Below are 15,711 nucleotides of genomic sequence, written 5' to 3' on the forward strand. Positions count from 1 at the left end.
CTTGCACCACGTTTTCAAGGCTCACCATGCTGTGGCACGTGGCGAATGTTCCCGCGCGTACATTTCTGCATTCACCCACGGGTGGACGTTTGGATTGTTTCTGCCTTTGGGCTATTATGAATAATGCTGCCATAAACATTCGTGTAGAAGTTTGTTCACGGACATATGTTTTCATTTCTCTTGGGTACATGCCTAGAAGGGTATGTGGTATGACCATATGGATCATATAATTCTATGTTTAACTTTTTAAGGAACCACCAACTGTTCTCCGTAGCAGCTGCGGCATTTTACACTCCCGCCAGCAATCCAAGGGTTCTGACTTCTCCACACTCTCCCTACGTATTCTTTTCTTTTGTTGATTACAGCCATCCCGGTGGGTGTGAAGTGGCATCTCATCATGGTTTTGATTCGCATTTCCTTAGTAACCAACGATGTGAAGCATCTTTTCATGTGCCTGTTGGCCATGTGTATATCTTCTTGGAAGAAATGTCTATTCAAGTCTTGCCTCATTTTTAAATTGGGTTGTTTGTTGATTTGTTGTTGAGTTGTAAGGGTTCTTTTTATGTTCTGGACATTAAATCTTTATCAGATACATGATTTGCAAATATTCTTTAGGTTATCTTTTCATTTTCTTTATAATGTCCTTTGATGCATCACAATTTTTAATTTTGATGAAGTCCAGTTTCTCTTTTTATCTTTTTATGGTGGTGCTTTTGATGTCAAATCCATTGCAAAATCTGATAACAGGAAGATTTACCCTCTGTATCAAAGTTCTCTAGAGAAACAGAACAAGAGAGAAATATTTATTTTAAGGAATCGTTTCATGCAATTGTGGGGGCTGGCAAGTCCAAATTCTGCTGGAGACCTGGAGGAGAGTTGACGTGGCAGCTCCAATCCAAGCAGTCTGGAAGCCAGATTCCCCCTTACTTGGGGATCTCAGTCTATTTCTCTCAGGGCCTTCCACTAATTGGATGAGGCCCACCCACATCACAGAGGGTCGTCAGCTGTACTCAGAGTCTACTGATTTAAATGCTGATCTCATCTTTAAAATACCTCACAGCAGGGTGGTGCTGACATGTGTTTCAGAGGACAGGGAAGGTTATATCCACATTGTACAGTGGATGCTACATTGGACACGGATGGGTAGAATCATCCATTCAATGAAGCATGACTTGTGTTGAACAAGAGAAGCTGGGTGAAGCATTTGAAGGTGCTTTTGAGGTACTGAGGTAACATTCAACTGATCTTCAGTCCTCCCCAGATGACAAAAATTACCTGGCTTTCATCAGCCACTGTCCTCATGTCAGAGGAAATTCCATCTGCTAAGAAGTGTTGCCCACAGAGGAACCTGTGTATAGCTGGAGACCCATAGTAGCAGGAAGAAGCTCTGACCCGTTTTAATACCTTCACAAATCCCCACGTAATGCCAAGACGGCATCTTGTATCCAGGAGTAGATAAAACCAAAGTTATCTTTCCGTTTGTATTGAAAAATAAAGAAAAACTTTAGGGAAAATCTTTAGGGAAAAAGAAAAGTCAACCGGAACCCCATGGCTTACTCAGAAAATTGCCAGGGCCCTGAGGAATTATGGAAGAACTGGAGAAATTACCAAAATCCAGAGGAAGCTGACTTACCAAATTACCAAGGCCATCCTCCAAAGACTCTATCTTATTTATTGGGGAAAGCAATCTTCTACTCACAGTATGTTCAGCCTGATCAAGAATATCTCAGTTTAAATAACTAGAATGCAAATTATAACTATACATGTGCCAATTACCATGAGCTAAGTCACCCTGACTGCTAAATATACTCTCACGTTTCATGGTTTCCTGGCATCAGAAATCCCTGCAAGCTTCAGGATTTTTCTCTTAAAGCAAATGCTGAAGAGAAAAAAAAAATTAACTTTATTATTGCTATCTTTTATCAAATAGCATAGAATCTATGCTAACTTGGTGGGAAATTCTGCCAATGAACAAATTTATGGTTGCAAATGACCAAGCCCTATGTGAAAGTACAGACTAAATGGCCTTGCTGTTACTATTCTCTATTCAACCACTTTCGGATTCCAGATTCATACTGGCAGTACAGGCAACTAACAATGATTCAAACATTTTTCTGTCATATACTCAGGTGAAAAATCACTCTAACCTATATCTGCTGCCTTTACAAAAAATCATTTACAAAAACGATTGCATATGATAAAAGCATTTGTGCAAAAATACATTCATGGCTTCAAAAACTTCAGTGGAAATGTATATTCAGTTCCCTTCTCACATTTTTTCCTTTACCCCTTGTCTTTAAATCTTACTTTTTTTTTTTTTTTTTTTTTTTTTTGCTTTTAAGAGACAGAGTCTCATTTCATTGCCCAGACTGTAATTCAACAGCGTGATCATAGCTTACTGCAAACTCAAACTCCTGGGCTCAAGTAATCCTCTTGCCTTAGCCTCCTAAGTGGCTGGGACTACAGGCACACACCACCACACCTGGCTTTTTGCTGTTGGGATGAGGTTTCACTATGTTGCCTAAGCTGGACTCAAACTCCTGGCCTCAAGCAATCCTCTTGCCTCAGCATCCCAAAGTGTCAGCATTACAGGCATGAGCCACCATGCCCAGTCTCTTACCCATATTTTTTTTATTGTTTTCTTGCTGTTGAATTTTTTGAGTTCTTTATATATGTTGGATATTAACCCATCAGATGTATGAATTGTAAATATTTTCTCCCAATCCATAGGTTGTCTTTGCACCCTGTTGTTTCTTTTGCTGTGCAGAAGCTTTTCAGTTTGATGTAATCCAATTTATCTATATTTGCTTCTGTTACCTGCACTTTGGGGCCAAATCCAAAAAGTCACTACCCAGACTAATGTTGTGTAGTCTTTCTCCTATGTTTTCTTCTAGTAGTTTTAGAGTTTATGGTCTTAGATTTAGCTCTTTAATCCATTTCGAGTTGATTTTTTATATGGTGTGAGATAAGGCTCTAGCTTCATTTTTTGACATGTGAAAATTCAGATTTCCCAACACCATTCATTGAAGAGGCTGTCCTTGTCTTCTTGGCACCTTTGTTGAAAATTAGTTGGATTCATTTCTGGGCTCTTTATTCTGTTCCACTGGTATTTGTGTCCTGTTGTTTTGTTTTTGCCAATTCCAAGCTGTTTTAAAATTACTATAGCTTTGTAGTACAGTTTAAAATCAGGTAGTGTGATATCTCCAGCTTTGTCCTTTTTGCTCGTGATTGCCTTCGCTATTCGTGGGTTTTTACGGTTCTATATGAATTTTAGGATTTTTTTCTCTTTCCATAAATAAAATGATGTTGGGCTTTTGAAAGGGATTACATTAAACATGTAGATTTATTTGGGTAGTATGGACATTTTAACAATATTAATTCTTCCAATCCATGAACAAGGAATATCTTTAATTTGTCTTCTTGAATTGATTTCATTGATGTTTTATAGTTTTCAGTGCACAGGTTTTTCACCTCTGTGATAAAAATTATTCCTTAGTATCTTATTTTTTTGTAGCTATTGTAAATGAGATTATTCTCTTGATTTCTTTTTTCAGATAATGTATTGTTACTGTATAAAAATGCTACTAATTTTTGTGTGTTGATTTTGTGTCCTGGAACTTTACTATATTCATTATTAGTCCTAACGGTTTTTTTGGTGGAGTCTGTAGAGTTTTCCACATATAAGTTAAGGTTGCCAGCCGGGTGCAGTGACTCACGCCTATAATCCCAGCACTTTGGGAGGCCAAGACAGGTGGATCACCGGATCAGGAGTTCAAGACCAGCCTGGCCAATATGGTGAAACCCCATCTCTACTAAAAATACAAAAATTAGCTGGGCATGGTGGCGGGTGCCTGTAGTCCCAGCTGCTCAGGAGGCTGATGCAGGAGAATCGCTTGAACCCAGTAGGTGGAGGTTGTACTGAGCTGAGATCGCGCCACTGCACTCCAGCCTGGGTGACAGAGCAAGACTCCGTCTCAAATATATATATATATATAAAATAAAGTTGCCAGCAAACAGTAACAATTTCACTTCTTTTCCTATTTGGATGCCTTTTCTTTCTTTCTCTTGCCTAATTGCTTTGGCAAGGACTTCCAATACTATATTTAATAGAAGTGGCAAGAGTAGGCATCCTTGCCTTGTTCCATATCTTAGAGGAAAGGCTTGCAATTTTTCACCATTGAGTATAATGTTAGCTGTGGGCTTCTCATTAAATATGGCCTTTATTGTGTTAAGGCACATTCTTTCTTTTTTTTTTTTGTTTTACATTTTCACTCAATGGTACCCTTGAAGGGATACATTCCTTCTACATCTAATTTGCGGAGTTTTTCATCATAAAAGGATGTTGAATTTTATCAAATGCTTTTTCTTCATCTAATGAGATGATCATATGGGTTTTTTTCATTCTATTAATGTGATGTATCACAATTATCGATTTGTGTATATTGAACCATCCTTGCATTTCAGGGATAAAAACATTTCTCAAAAGAAGACATACAAATGACCAACATCACTAGTCATTAGAGAAAAGCAAACTAAAGCCACAGTGAGAAATCATTTCTCATTTGTCTGAATATCTTTTATCAAGAAGATGAAAGATACATGTTACCAAATATGTGAAGAAAAGGGAACCCTTGCACACCATTGGTAGGAATGTAAACTGGTACAGCCATTATGGAAAACAGTATAGAGGTTCCTCATAAAAACTACAAATATAATTACCATATGATCCAGCAATCGCACTTCTGGGTATTTACCCCAAACATCTGAAATCAGTTTGTGGAAGGGATGTCTGTAGTCTCATGTTCATTGCAGCATTATTCACAATAGCTAAGATATGAAATCAACCTAAGCATTTAACAGATGAATAAAGAAAATGTGGTATATATACACAATAGAATACTATTCAGCCTTAAAAACAAAAGAGATTCCGATATTTGTGAAAAATTGGATGGAATTTCAGAACATTATGCTAAGTGAAATAAGTAAGGCCCAGAAAGACAAATACCATATGTTCTCACTTACATGTGGAATCTCAAACAATTGAACTTATAGAATCAGAGAGCAGAACAGTGGTTATAGAGGCTGGGGGTGTGGGGAATGGCCAAAGAGTATAAAATCTCAGACTAGAAGAATTTTTTTTCTTTTTTTGAGTTCTTCGCACATCATGGTGAATACAGTTAATAGAGTGTTGTACATTTCCAAATTGTAAGAGTGTAAATTTAAAATGTTCTCATTCAAAAAATGTTAAATATTTGAGGTGATGGATATGTTAACCAGTTTGATTTAATTATTCCACACTGCATTCATAGATTATAACACAACTTTGCACTCTATAAATCTGCACAATTATAAGTTGCCAGTTTATCATTATAAAAAGAAAAAAAATACCTTCACAGCAACATTCAGACTGGTATCTGGTAACATTACCAAATATCTGGGTAATGTGGCCTACCCAAGATGACGCATGAAGTTAACCATCGCAGGGTCCACCTTTGTTCTTTTGCATGTGGTTATCCAGTTGCTCCAGGAACATTCATTGAAGAGACTGTTCTTTCCTTATTGAATGATCTTGGCCCCCTTGTTGATAATCAGTTCACCATAGATGTTTGGGTTTATTTATGGCCTCTCAATTTTATTCCATTGGTCTATACATCTATCTTTATGCCAGTACCATAAGTTTTTGACTTGTGGTAAGTTTTGAAATCAGGATGTATGAATCTTCCAACTTTGTTTTTGTTTTTCAATACTGTTTTGGCTACTTAGGGCCCACTGCAGTTCCATATGAATTTTAGAACACCTTTTCCATTTCTGCAAAACAAAAAGGCCAATGGAGTTGTGACAGCAATTGCACTGAATCTGTAGATCACTTTATGGAGTATTGCCATTCTAAGTATATTGAGTCTTCCCATCCATGAACATGGAATGTCTTTCTCTTTAATTATGTCTTTAATTTTTTCAGCAACGTTTTTTAGTTTTCAGCATCCATATTTTTCACCTTCTTGATTAAATTTATTCCTAGGCATTTTACTCTTTTGAATGTTGTCACAAATTTCTTATTTAAAATAACACCTAATTACATACAATGGAATATTATTCAGCCTTAAAAAGGAAGGAAATTCTGACACATGCTACAACATGGAGGAAGCTTGAAAACATTATGTGAAGTGAAATAAGACAGTCACAAAAGGGTAAATCCTATATATTAGGTTGGTGCAAAAGTAATTGAAATTTTTGCCATTAAAACCCTAAGAAACGGTCAAAATGGCAAATTTTGTTATGTATATTTTACCACAATAAAGAAGAACGTTTATTTCTTTAATTTCTGTTTACAAAAGTTTTACCTATCAATGCTAAGAAACTCTGTAAAATAGAGACATACTATTTGATAACAATTTTTGTACTTAATACACTGGGGATGTTTTTGCATAGCATTAGGAGATTTTTCTCCATCATTATTTAAACGGCTAGAGTATTGTTTTTAACCAATCCCCTAATTCTGGATATCCATCCTTTCTCAAATTTTTATGATTACAAGTAATACTTCAGGGATAATCTTTGTGGATATATATATTTGTGCCCCCTCATATCAATGCAACAAAATTCTGCAAAAGTCCACCATGCTACAATATGCCAGGTACTCGGTGCATTCATGAATAAGAGTTATGGTCTAGTGGGGGAGACACAAAAATAACAGAAATCCCATTTATATGAATAACCCAATAGGCAAATCTATAGAAACAGAAATAGATTCGTGGTTCCCTAGGGTTAAGGGGCAGGATGAAAGATAATAGGGGGTGGAGGTGACCACTCAGGAGTAAGAGACATCTTTGTGAGTAATGAAAATGTTATGAAATTTGTGGTGATGGCTGCACAATTCTGAATGTACCAAAAACGACTGTGCACTTTAGATGGGTGAGTCATAGGGTAATGAATTTTATCTCAGTAACATGGAAAAATAAATAACAGAGTAAGTCACGCAACATGCTGGTGGGAGAGGGCTTGGGTGAGTGGTGCAGTGGTGGGGACATTGCAGAGGGAGGGACAGCAGGGAGGAGGGGACAGTACAGAGGAGGGGACAGCACGGACGAAGGGACAGCATAGAGGAGGGGACAGCATGGAGGAGGGGACATCATAGAGGAGGGGACAGCATGGAGGAGGGGACAGTGCAGAGGAGCATGGGGGAGGGGACACTGCAGAGGAAGGGACAGCATGGAGGAGGGGACATCATAGAGGAGGAGACAGCATGGAGAATGGGACGGCATAGAGGAGGGGCCAGTATGGAGGAGGGAACATCATAGAGGAGGGGACAGCATAGAGGAGGGAACAGCATAGAGGAGGGGACAGTGCAGTGGAGGGGACAGCATGGCCAAGAGGACACTGGAGCAGAGGGGACAGCGTGGAGGAGAAAACATCATGGAAACGGGGACAGTGCGGTGGAGGGGACAGTGCGACAGTAGGGATAGGACAGCCAAGGGGACCCTGGAGCGAAGGGGACAGCGTGGTGGAGACCCAGGGCAGCGGGTGTGTGGGGACTGGGGAGAGAGGCCGGGTGTGGGCACGGTGCAGGCAGACCACGGTGGGAGCTCCCGCAAGGGTCTGAGCAGGGCCAAGGTGACACCCTGTTTTGACACAGGTGGATCGGCGAGGGCCCCTGAAGAGGATCTGGCGACCATCCCACAGGCCACATGGGTGGTGGCTCCTGCACACGTTCTGGGATGGCCTGGAAGGAGGGGGCTGGGGAGGGAGGAAGGGGTAGATTCTGGATGGGCTGGAAGGAGGGGCTGGGGAGGGAGGGAGGAAGGGGTAGAGGAGAGGGGCCTGGGCTCTGCACAGGTCTGGTCTGGGAAGCGCCGCAAGCACAGCTGTGAGTGTAGTCGGCAGAAGCTGCAGCGAGGGGGGCAGGCAGGTCTGTGCTGATGGGGACTGGGAAGTGACCACTGGGTCTAGAGGTTTTATTTCATTTCTTCCTTTAAAGGAACTGTTTTAAGGCTGGGGCTGGGCACGGTAATCCTAGCACTTTAGGAGGCCAAGGCAGGAAGATTGCTAGAACCCAGGAACTCGAGACCAGCCTGGACAACATAGCAAGATCCTGTCTCTATTTTTTCTAATTTAAAAAAAAAAGTTAAAACAAAAAAAAAAGAACTGTTTTAAGATAAATCCCCAAAAGTAAAACCAGTTTGTCGAAGAGTCTGAGCCTCGTGGAGACACTCTCCCCAGGACACTTGTCTCCACCGGCAGGAGGGACTGACTGGATGCAGGTCTGAGGGAGGGGACAGGCTGAGGGGTGCAGTGCAAGTGGGGCCCCTCCCCTATGGCTCAGAGCAAGTCCCCACAGGAGTGACCCCCAGTTTTTGTCCTCACTGCCTGGTAAGGCCAGACCCCGCCAGGCTGGGGACACCCTAAACGGGGCAGGGTCCCACCCAGCCCTCCCCTCCACTGAAGGCTCAGTTTACCACTGCCTCTGCCCCAGTCAGCCCTCCTCTGCCAGCCACAGAGCTAGAGTTTTCTGCTTTCTTGTGTCACAGATGAACAGCAGGCTCTGACCCTCGGCTGGGCTTGGTTCTGCCACCTCCAGCTGTTGACCCCCAGCAGTGCCTTTGCCACTGGGAGCCCCTCAGAAGGGGGCAGGAGCCTGGCCCGCAGCTTGGTAAGTGTGGCATCACTTCTGTGACACTGTGTACTGGAAAAGGGACTGGGGCTCCCGGGCAGCAGCGGAGTCCCGGGCAGGAGCCACAGAGGAGCTCCACCCTCAGTTCCTGCCCCCTGCTCAGCGCCCCTGCCTCCCCCCTGCCTCCCCCCTGCCTCCCCCCCTGCCTCCCCCCTGCTGTCAGTGTTCCCTGGGGGTCACCTGGGGGTCCCAGGATGCCCACTTCACAGAGGCAGGATCCTGCGAGGGTGTGAGCCCAGGAATACAGGTTACAGGGGTCTTCATTTCTGCAGAAGTTCCTGTAGCCCCTGGTCCTTGCTTGAGCCCTGGACACGCCCCTGAGCACACACCACCTGAGCCAACGTGCCCCCGCCTGCCACCTGCACGGCTCCCACCTCTGGGCCGGCTGCCCTGGGGAGCCTCTCCCTCACGCCTCCAACTCCTGTCCACCCCATGGGGTCCCTGCACTGAGTCCCCCTTCCAGCATCCAGAACATTCCACAGCACTGTGTGTCAGCCCATCTGTCCATCTCCCTGGTACAAGCACAGGGCGAGGTATGCAGTAGGCACTCAATACTTGCTCACTGAGTGAACACAAGGAGCAGGTTCTGCCCCCCCTCCCCCCACCCGGCAGCTGTGGCCTCTGCCTGTCCGGCTCAAAGCGGTCGCTGTGGATGATGAGGAACAAGACGGGAGCCACTGTGGTGCGGGGCTACAGGGCCCCAGTGAGCAGCCCAGAGGGACGGCCTTAGGAACAGCTGCCCACTCAGCACTCACCCGCTCAGCACTCACCCGCTCAGCACTCACCCGCCCAGCACTCACCCGCTCAGCACTCACCCGCCCTGCTCAAGGCTCGCTGCACAGAGGGTTGCAGTGGCAGCCTGGTGCACCCCACGGTTCCTCGTATCCATAGCCTGGCTCCGTGGCTAGATGCCTGCCTCTGGGGGGGCTCGCAGCTGGCCACCCCCCCGGACAGGCCTGCTCCCTGGACTCCGGCTTTGGGCTCCTATGCCCGCTCGCCCCTCCTCCCTCCTTCGCTCCAAGCTCCCTTCACCTCCTGGGGGTCCCTCACTCCCTTTCTAGGCCCTCCCTCTGTCCTGACTGAGGGGACCCCACGCCAGTGCCTCCAGGAGGGGACCCGCGGGACAAACGCTCTGCCAACAGGAGCCCCAGCCTCCCTCCCCCACCTCTCTCCCTCGGCCTCCCCCCCAGCACTGGCCTCCCCTGCTGCCCTTCCCTGACCCCCCACACTCTCTCACCTCCCTCCCCGAGCTGCCCCCCAACCTCCCCCCACCTCCCTCCTCTGGCCTCCCCTACTCCCCGCCTCCCCTTGCCTCCCAGGATGAGAGCCCAGGACAGAAGGAGGAGCAGAGGTTTGGCCACCAGCAGGTGGACTGAGGTCGGCAAGCAGGACACAGATGATACTGGTTGGGGAAAGTGGCTGCTGTTCTGCGGTTGCCTGTACTTCGGCAAACACGGGCAGCAGACTCAGTGTGAAAGTCCAGAAACACAGTGTGCCTGGGGTGCGGCCTGCGGGGAGGGTCACCTGGGGTCACCTGCACACGCCAGGCCTGACCTTTAAGAGGAAGTCCAGCCAGGGCCCCACCAGCGCATGGACACGGGCATGAGTGGGCAGGTGGCTTGATGCCACACCTCAAAGCACTCGCGGAGAACTTTTTACAAGGACAGCAGAGCTCTTCATTTGCTGCGAGTGCCCTTGGGACAAGGAGACACCTGTATCTGAGGGAAAGACCCACAGTGCCCTGCGCCCTGGCGGGAACAAGGCCGGCTTGCAGGATCTTTGCTGTTCTGCTTTTTAAACAAAGAGAATAATAAGGACCAAAATTGCCTGTCATTTTCTTCAAAGTGAGTTTGGCCACAGAGAGACACTTGTCTAGAAAAGAAAAACAATGTCACCAAATCCTGTGGCCCATGGGAACGGGTGCTCTGTGCTCCAGGGTGGCCTCTCCCTGCCAGGACACTTCCCTCCAAGCCACCTTGTCGCTGGCCACTGGGGACACCCCGCCCTCCAGCCCTGAGGTCTTCAGGTGAAGGAAGTTCCCTGACTAACGGCAGGAGGATTTCCGAGCCTCTCTCTGGCGCAATGTGAGGCTCACTCTCTCTGGTTTGCTAACTTCGTGAAAGACGCAACCTCTGTGAGGACAGGGGAAGAACAGCGCAGGAAACAGGCCAGGCCCTGAGCTATTGGAGGGGACTCTGGGGAGCCAGGGCCCAGCAGATAGAGACCACGCTGGAGCTGTCCCTGAGGAGGTGGCACCCAGGACCTAGGTGAGTGCGCGGCCTGGCCCAGGGGAGTCCAGACTGGCCCCGGCAGCAGCCCCCATTGCTCCCCTCTCCAACAAGCGGTGTTTGGCACACCCCGGGGTTAAGCACCTCTGTCCCCTGCAGGCCCCACCGCCGGCCCCAGCCCACTGCACTGCCACCGCCCTGCGTGCTCCCACCTCTGCACCCCCATTTCCCACGGGAGGGGTATCCATGCCCAACCCAGCACACTGCCACGTGTGCCTGTGCCCCGGGGTCCCCTGGGGCTCCTCAGCACAGCCTCAGTGAGGTCTCTCCACAGCCTGAGCCTGGACCAGTCCTGGCCTCTGTGCCCACCCCCCACTCCCTGACCACTTCACTGACGTCCACATCTCCACGGGCATCTCTCTCAAGGGCTCCCCATCCCCTACTCTGCCCAGTCCCACACCTGCTGGCCACTGCCCACTGGACCCTTCCCCCTTCCCCTCAGCTGCAAGCTCCACTAAGCTCTCTGTGGCCCACTCACTCCTCCGCCCCTGTGAGCACCCGCCTGGCAGGGGCATGGGGAATCCCCATCAGGAGTCAGGGTGTGGCTGAGCAGCATGGACCAAGCAGCCCAGAGATGCTGAGCAGGTGACCCCGCGCATCCTGCCTCAGTGGATTTCAGGCCTGAGCTTCCATGTGCTGTGTTCATGTCCTCGAGCCCCATAGGACCCTACAGCTGCCCTGAGTTCCCTGCTCTCCCAGACGGGCCCCGCTGGCAGGAAAGGCTCCAACAGGCACTCCCGTCAGCCAGACCAACGGCCCCCACCTGCCCTTCAACCCAATGTGCTTCACCTCCCTAGCCCCCAAATTATTCAAACAAGCCAATCACATCCTCCTGAGGGACCCGGGGGGCACCTCGTCCTCTTGTTACCACCAGGTCTGCCTCCCACAGCCCCTGCGTGGCCACTCTGCTCCAAGCATGACCCCTGTGTGACCCTCATGGTCTCCTGTGACTAATGAGCTCACCTGTCAATCTCACCTGTCCAGTGGCAGGTGGCAGGTGTTAGGCCACCTTGCCCTATCTAGGGTGACAGAACCTCCCTCACCAGCAAGGTGAACGGGGGCACTCACGACACATGGCCCCTGGTCTGCTGAGGGCCAACCGCAGGCCTGCCTGGTCACTGACCTGGGACAGCTGAGCGGCCACTGTGCAGTGGAGATGCCGTGAACCAGCGCCCATGCAGGACCTGGCACCGTCAGCTCTGCCCGTCCCGCAGGTTTCTGCAGAGGGCCTGGGCACAGGAGGCACTCACCACACGATGGCCAGCCTGGGGATGCTGAACATGAGGGCCGGCTCGTAGTCATCAATCATGTCCTGGGTCAGGTACCCGAAGTCCAGGGCCCTGTCCGGGGAGAGGGACAGTGAACAGCGTGAGGGCTGGCCCGCCACAGCCACAGGTCGGACCCCAGCAGGGACGGGCAGTGAACTCAATCTGCACCTGCAGCCACGCGTGGTGGCCACGTCAAGAGGTGACACATGCCACCCCCAGTCCTCATATGTGCAAGGGGCTGGGGCTGCAGGAAAAGGCCACGCAGTTCCCTGAATGCCCTGGCAGGTGGCTCCAGCTTGGCCTTCCCATCTGCCAGTCCCCACCTCTGCCCCAGGAGACAGGGGCAGGGAGGATGTGTGAGGACAGCTATGACGCCCAGCAAAGACAGTAAGGCAACACCGAGGACGGCTCTGCTCAGCCAGGAAACCAAAATGACTCCAGTGTCAAGAATGAACACAGGACAAAAATACTGCCCCAAACAATTCAACACTTCCCTGAGAAACCAGCTTCGTTTCTCCTCCCCGGGGCTTGCGGAGGGCTTTTCCTGCAACTCGTGAGCAGGCCTGCTGGCATCGTGACTTTTCAAAATAAAAGGAATTTCCTGTCATCTTATTTTCTGATAATTTGAAATATCTTTCAAAGCATAAATAGTAAAAATTTGCTTTTTAAAAATAACGAACATACAATGTGATATTAGTCAATTTCAAATCTTCCAAACACCATAGTACCACTCGAACAAGAGAAACATCAAGGTTAAATCTTAGCCCCAAAGTCCATTGAGAAAACCAGACTCCAAATTACTGGACAAAGCCTGATAAGAATATTGACGGCTTCCCCCCGCCCTCCCCCCAAAGAAAAGAAACACTTGTACAGCAGACTTAAAACCCAGCAAAAACTCATTCCTGGACTGGGGAGGTGAGGAGTGAGGATTGAAGAGTGAGGATGTGAGGACTGAGGAGGTGAGGAGTGAGGAGGTGAGGAGTAAGGAGGTGAGGAGGTGAGGAGTGAGGAGGTGAGGAGGTGAGGAGTGAGGAGTGAGGAGGTGAGGAGGTGAGGAGTGAGGAGGTGAGGAGTGAGGAGTAAGGAGGTGAGGAGGTGAGGAGTGAGGAGGTGAGGAGTAAGGAGGTGAGGAGGTGAGGAGTGAGGAGTGAGGAGGTGAGGAGGTGAGGAGTGAGGAGGTGAGGAGTGAGGAGTAAGGAGGTGAGGAGGTGAGGAGTAAGGAGGTGAGGAGTAAGGAGGTGAGGAGGTGAGGAGTGAGGAGTGAGGAGTGAGGAGTGAGGAGTGAGGAGGTGAGGAGGTGAGGAGGTGAGGAGGTGAGGAGTGAGGAGGTGAGGAGGTGAGGAGTGAGGAGTGAGGAGGTGAGGAGGTGAGGAGTGAGGAGGTGAGGAGTGAGGAGGTGAGGAGGTGAGGAGGTGAGGAGTGAGGAGGTGAGGAGGTGAGGAGGTGAGGAGTGAGGAGGTGAGGAGGTGAGGAGGTGAGGAGGTGAGGAGGTGAGGAGTGAGGAGGTGAGGAGTGAGGAGGTGAGGAGGTGAGGAGTGAGGAGTGAGGAGGTGAGGAGGTGAGGAGTGAGGAGGTGAGGAGTGAGGAGGTGAGGAGGTGAGGAGTGAGGAGGTGAGGAGGTGAGGAGTGAGGAGTGAGGAGGTGAGGAGGTGAGGAGTGAGGAGGTGAGGAGTGAGGAGTAAGGAGGTGAGGAGGTGAGGAGTGAGGAGGTGAGGAGGTGAGGAGTGAGGAGGTGAGGAGTGAGGAGGTGAGGAGGTGAGGAGTGAGGAGTGAGGAGGTGAGGAGGTGAGGAGTGAGGAGGTGAGGAGTGAGGAGTGAGGAGGTGAGGAGGTGAGGAGTGAGGAGGTGAGGAGTGAGGAGGTGAGGAGGTGAGGAGTGAGGAGTGAGGAGGTGAGGAGGTGAGGAGTGAGGAGGTGAGGAGTGAGGAGTAAGGAGGTGAGGAGGTGAGGAGTGAGGAGTGAGGAGGTGAGGAGTGAGGAGGTGAGGAGGTGAGGAGTGAGGAGGTGAGGAGTGAGGAGGTGAGGAGGTGAGGAGTGAGGGAGTGAGGAGGTGAGGAGTGAGGGAGTGAGGAGGTGAGGAGGTGAGGAGTGAGGAGGTGAGGAGTGAGGAGGTGAGGAGGTGAGGAGTGAGGAGTGAGGAGGTGAGGAGGTGAGGAGTGAGGAGGTGAGGAGTGAGGAGTAAGGAGGTGAGGAGGTGAGGAGTGAGGAGTGAGGAGGTGAGGAGTGAGGAGGTGAGGAGGTGAGGAGTGAGGAGGTGAGGAGTGAGGAGGTGAGGAGGTGAGGAGTGAGGGAGTGAGGAGGTGAGGAGTGAGGAGGTGAGGAGGTGAGGAGGTGAGGAGTGAGGAGTAAGGAGGTGAGGAGGTGAGGAGTGAGGAGGTGAGGAGGTGAGGAGTGAGGAGTGAGGAGGTGAGGAGTGAGGAGGTGAGGAGGTGAGGAGTGAGGAGGTGAGGAGTGAGGAGGTGAGGAGGTGAGGAGTGAGGGAGTGAGGAGGTGAGGAGTGAGGAGGTGAGGAGGTGAGGAGGTGAGGAGTGAGGAGTAAGGAGGTGAGGAGGTGAGGAGTGAGGAGGTGAGGAGGTGAGGAGGTGAGGAGTGAGGAGGTGAGGAGGTGAGGAGTGAGGGAGTGAGGAGGTGAGGAGGTGAGGAGGTGAGGGAGTGAGGAGGTGAGGAGGTGAGGAGTGAGGAGTAAGGAGGTGAGGAGTGAGGGAGTGAGGAGGTGAGGAGGTGAGGAGTGAGGGAGTGAGGAGGTGAGGAGGTGAGGAGGTGAGGAGTGAGGAGGTGAGGAGGTGAGGAGGTGAGGAGTGAGGAGGTGAGGAGGTGAGGAGTGAGGAGGTGAGGAGGTGAGGAGTGAGGAGGTGAGGAGTGAGGAGGTGAGGAGGTGAGGAGTGAGGGAGTGAGGAGGTGAGGAGTGAGGAGATGAGGAGGTGAGGAGGTGAGGAGTGAGGAGTAAGGAGGTGAGGAGGTGAGGAGTGAGGAGGTGAGGAGGTGAGGAGTGAGGAGGTGAGGAGGTGAGGAGTGAGGAGGTGAGGAGGTGAGGAGTGAGGGAGTGAGGAAGGTGACAAGGTTTGCACGTCCAACCCATCATGCCGGAGCCTTCCAGCTTTTGTCCTCTGACACGAGACTTCACCTACAGGATCTGACCTTTTGGCCAACAGAAAATCGGCCATGGGGCAGTGGAAGGAGGCCGGGCAGAGGTGAAGGCAGGGGTGGCCTCTACCCTCTGCCCACCTGTGAGGAGAAGCCGGATGCAGTGTGGGAAGACACGGCTGGTGCCTTCCATCTGGGGCACTCCCGAGACACAGCAGGTTCCCCCAGAGCTGCCCTTTGCTCCAGGCCTGGAGTGAGGAAGGGACTCCCCAAATGCTGCCCCCAGCCCCGAAGCATCCCCGTCCTCACCTCTCCACCGTCTCGCAGAAGAGCACGATGACCTCCTGCTGCACATAGTACTCCCTGGGAGACTTCACAGGCACCATGGCCGAGACGTAGCTGCA

General features: G+C 49.8%; 1 protein-coding gene and 1 pseudogene across 14 annotated transcripts in view; one reads left to right on the forward strand and one right to left on the reverse strand.

Annotated features, from left to right (window-relative positions):
• Positions 1 to 15,711, reverse strand: part of ZFYVE28 (zinc finger FYVE-type containing 28) — a 140,577-nt gene that overhangs the window by 51,083 nt on the left and 73,783 nt on the right. For 7 of the 14 annotated variants that reach the window (XR_008651625.2, XM_055245855.2, XM_055245853.2 and 4 more), the window contains 2 exons: positions 15,617 to 15,706; positions 12,207 to 12,296 (listed from right to left, as the gene is read on the reverse strand). Coding sequence is in view for 13 of the 14 variants with exons in the window: in XM_055245855.2 (XP_055101830.1) it covers positions 12,207 to 12,296; positions 15,617 to 15,706 (180 nt within the window). In the remaining variant the exon portion in view is untranslated. Of the gene's footprint in view, positions 1 to 25; positions 1,562 to 5,118; positions 7,735 to 12,206; positions 12,297 to 15,616; positions 15,707 to 15,711 lie in introns of those variants that run through there. The other 7 variants (XM_063619664.1, XM_063619663.1, XM_055245857.2 and 4 more) reach the window with 5 other exon arrangements.
• Positions 1,168 to 1,803, forward strand: LOC129464530 (transcription factor Spi-C-like; annotated as a pseudogene).

The sequence above is a fragment of the Symphalangus syndactylus genome, chromosome 16 (assembly GCF_028878055.3).
Source record: "Symphalangus syndactylus isolate Jambi chromosome 16, NHGRI_mSymSyn1-v2.1_pri, whole genome shotgun sequence".
NCBI lineage: Eukaryota > Metazoa > Chordata > Mammalia > Primates > Hylobatidae > Symphalangus > Symphalangus syndactylus.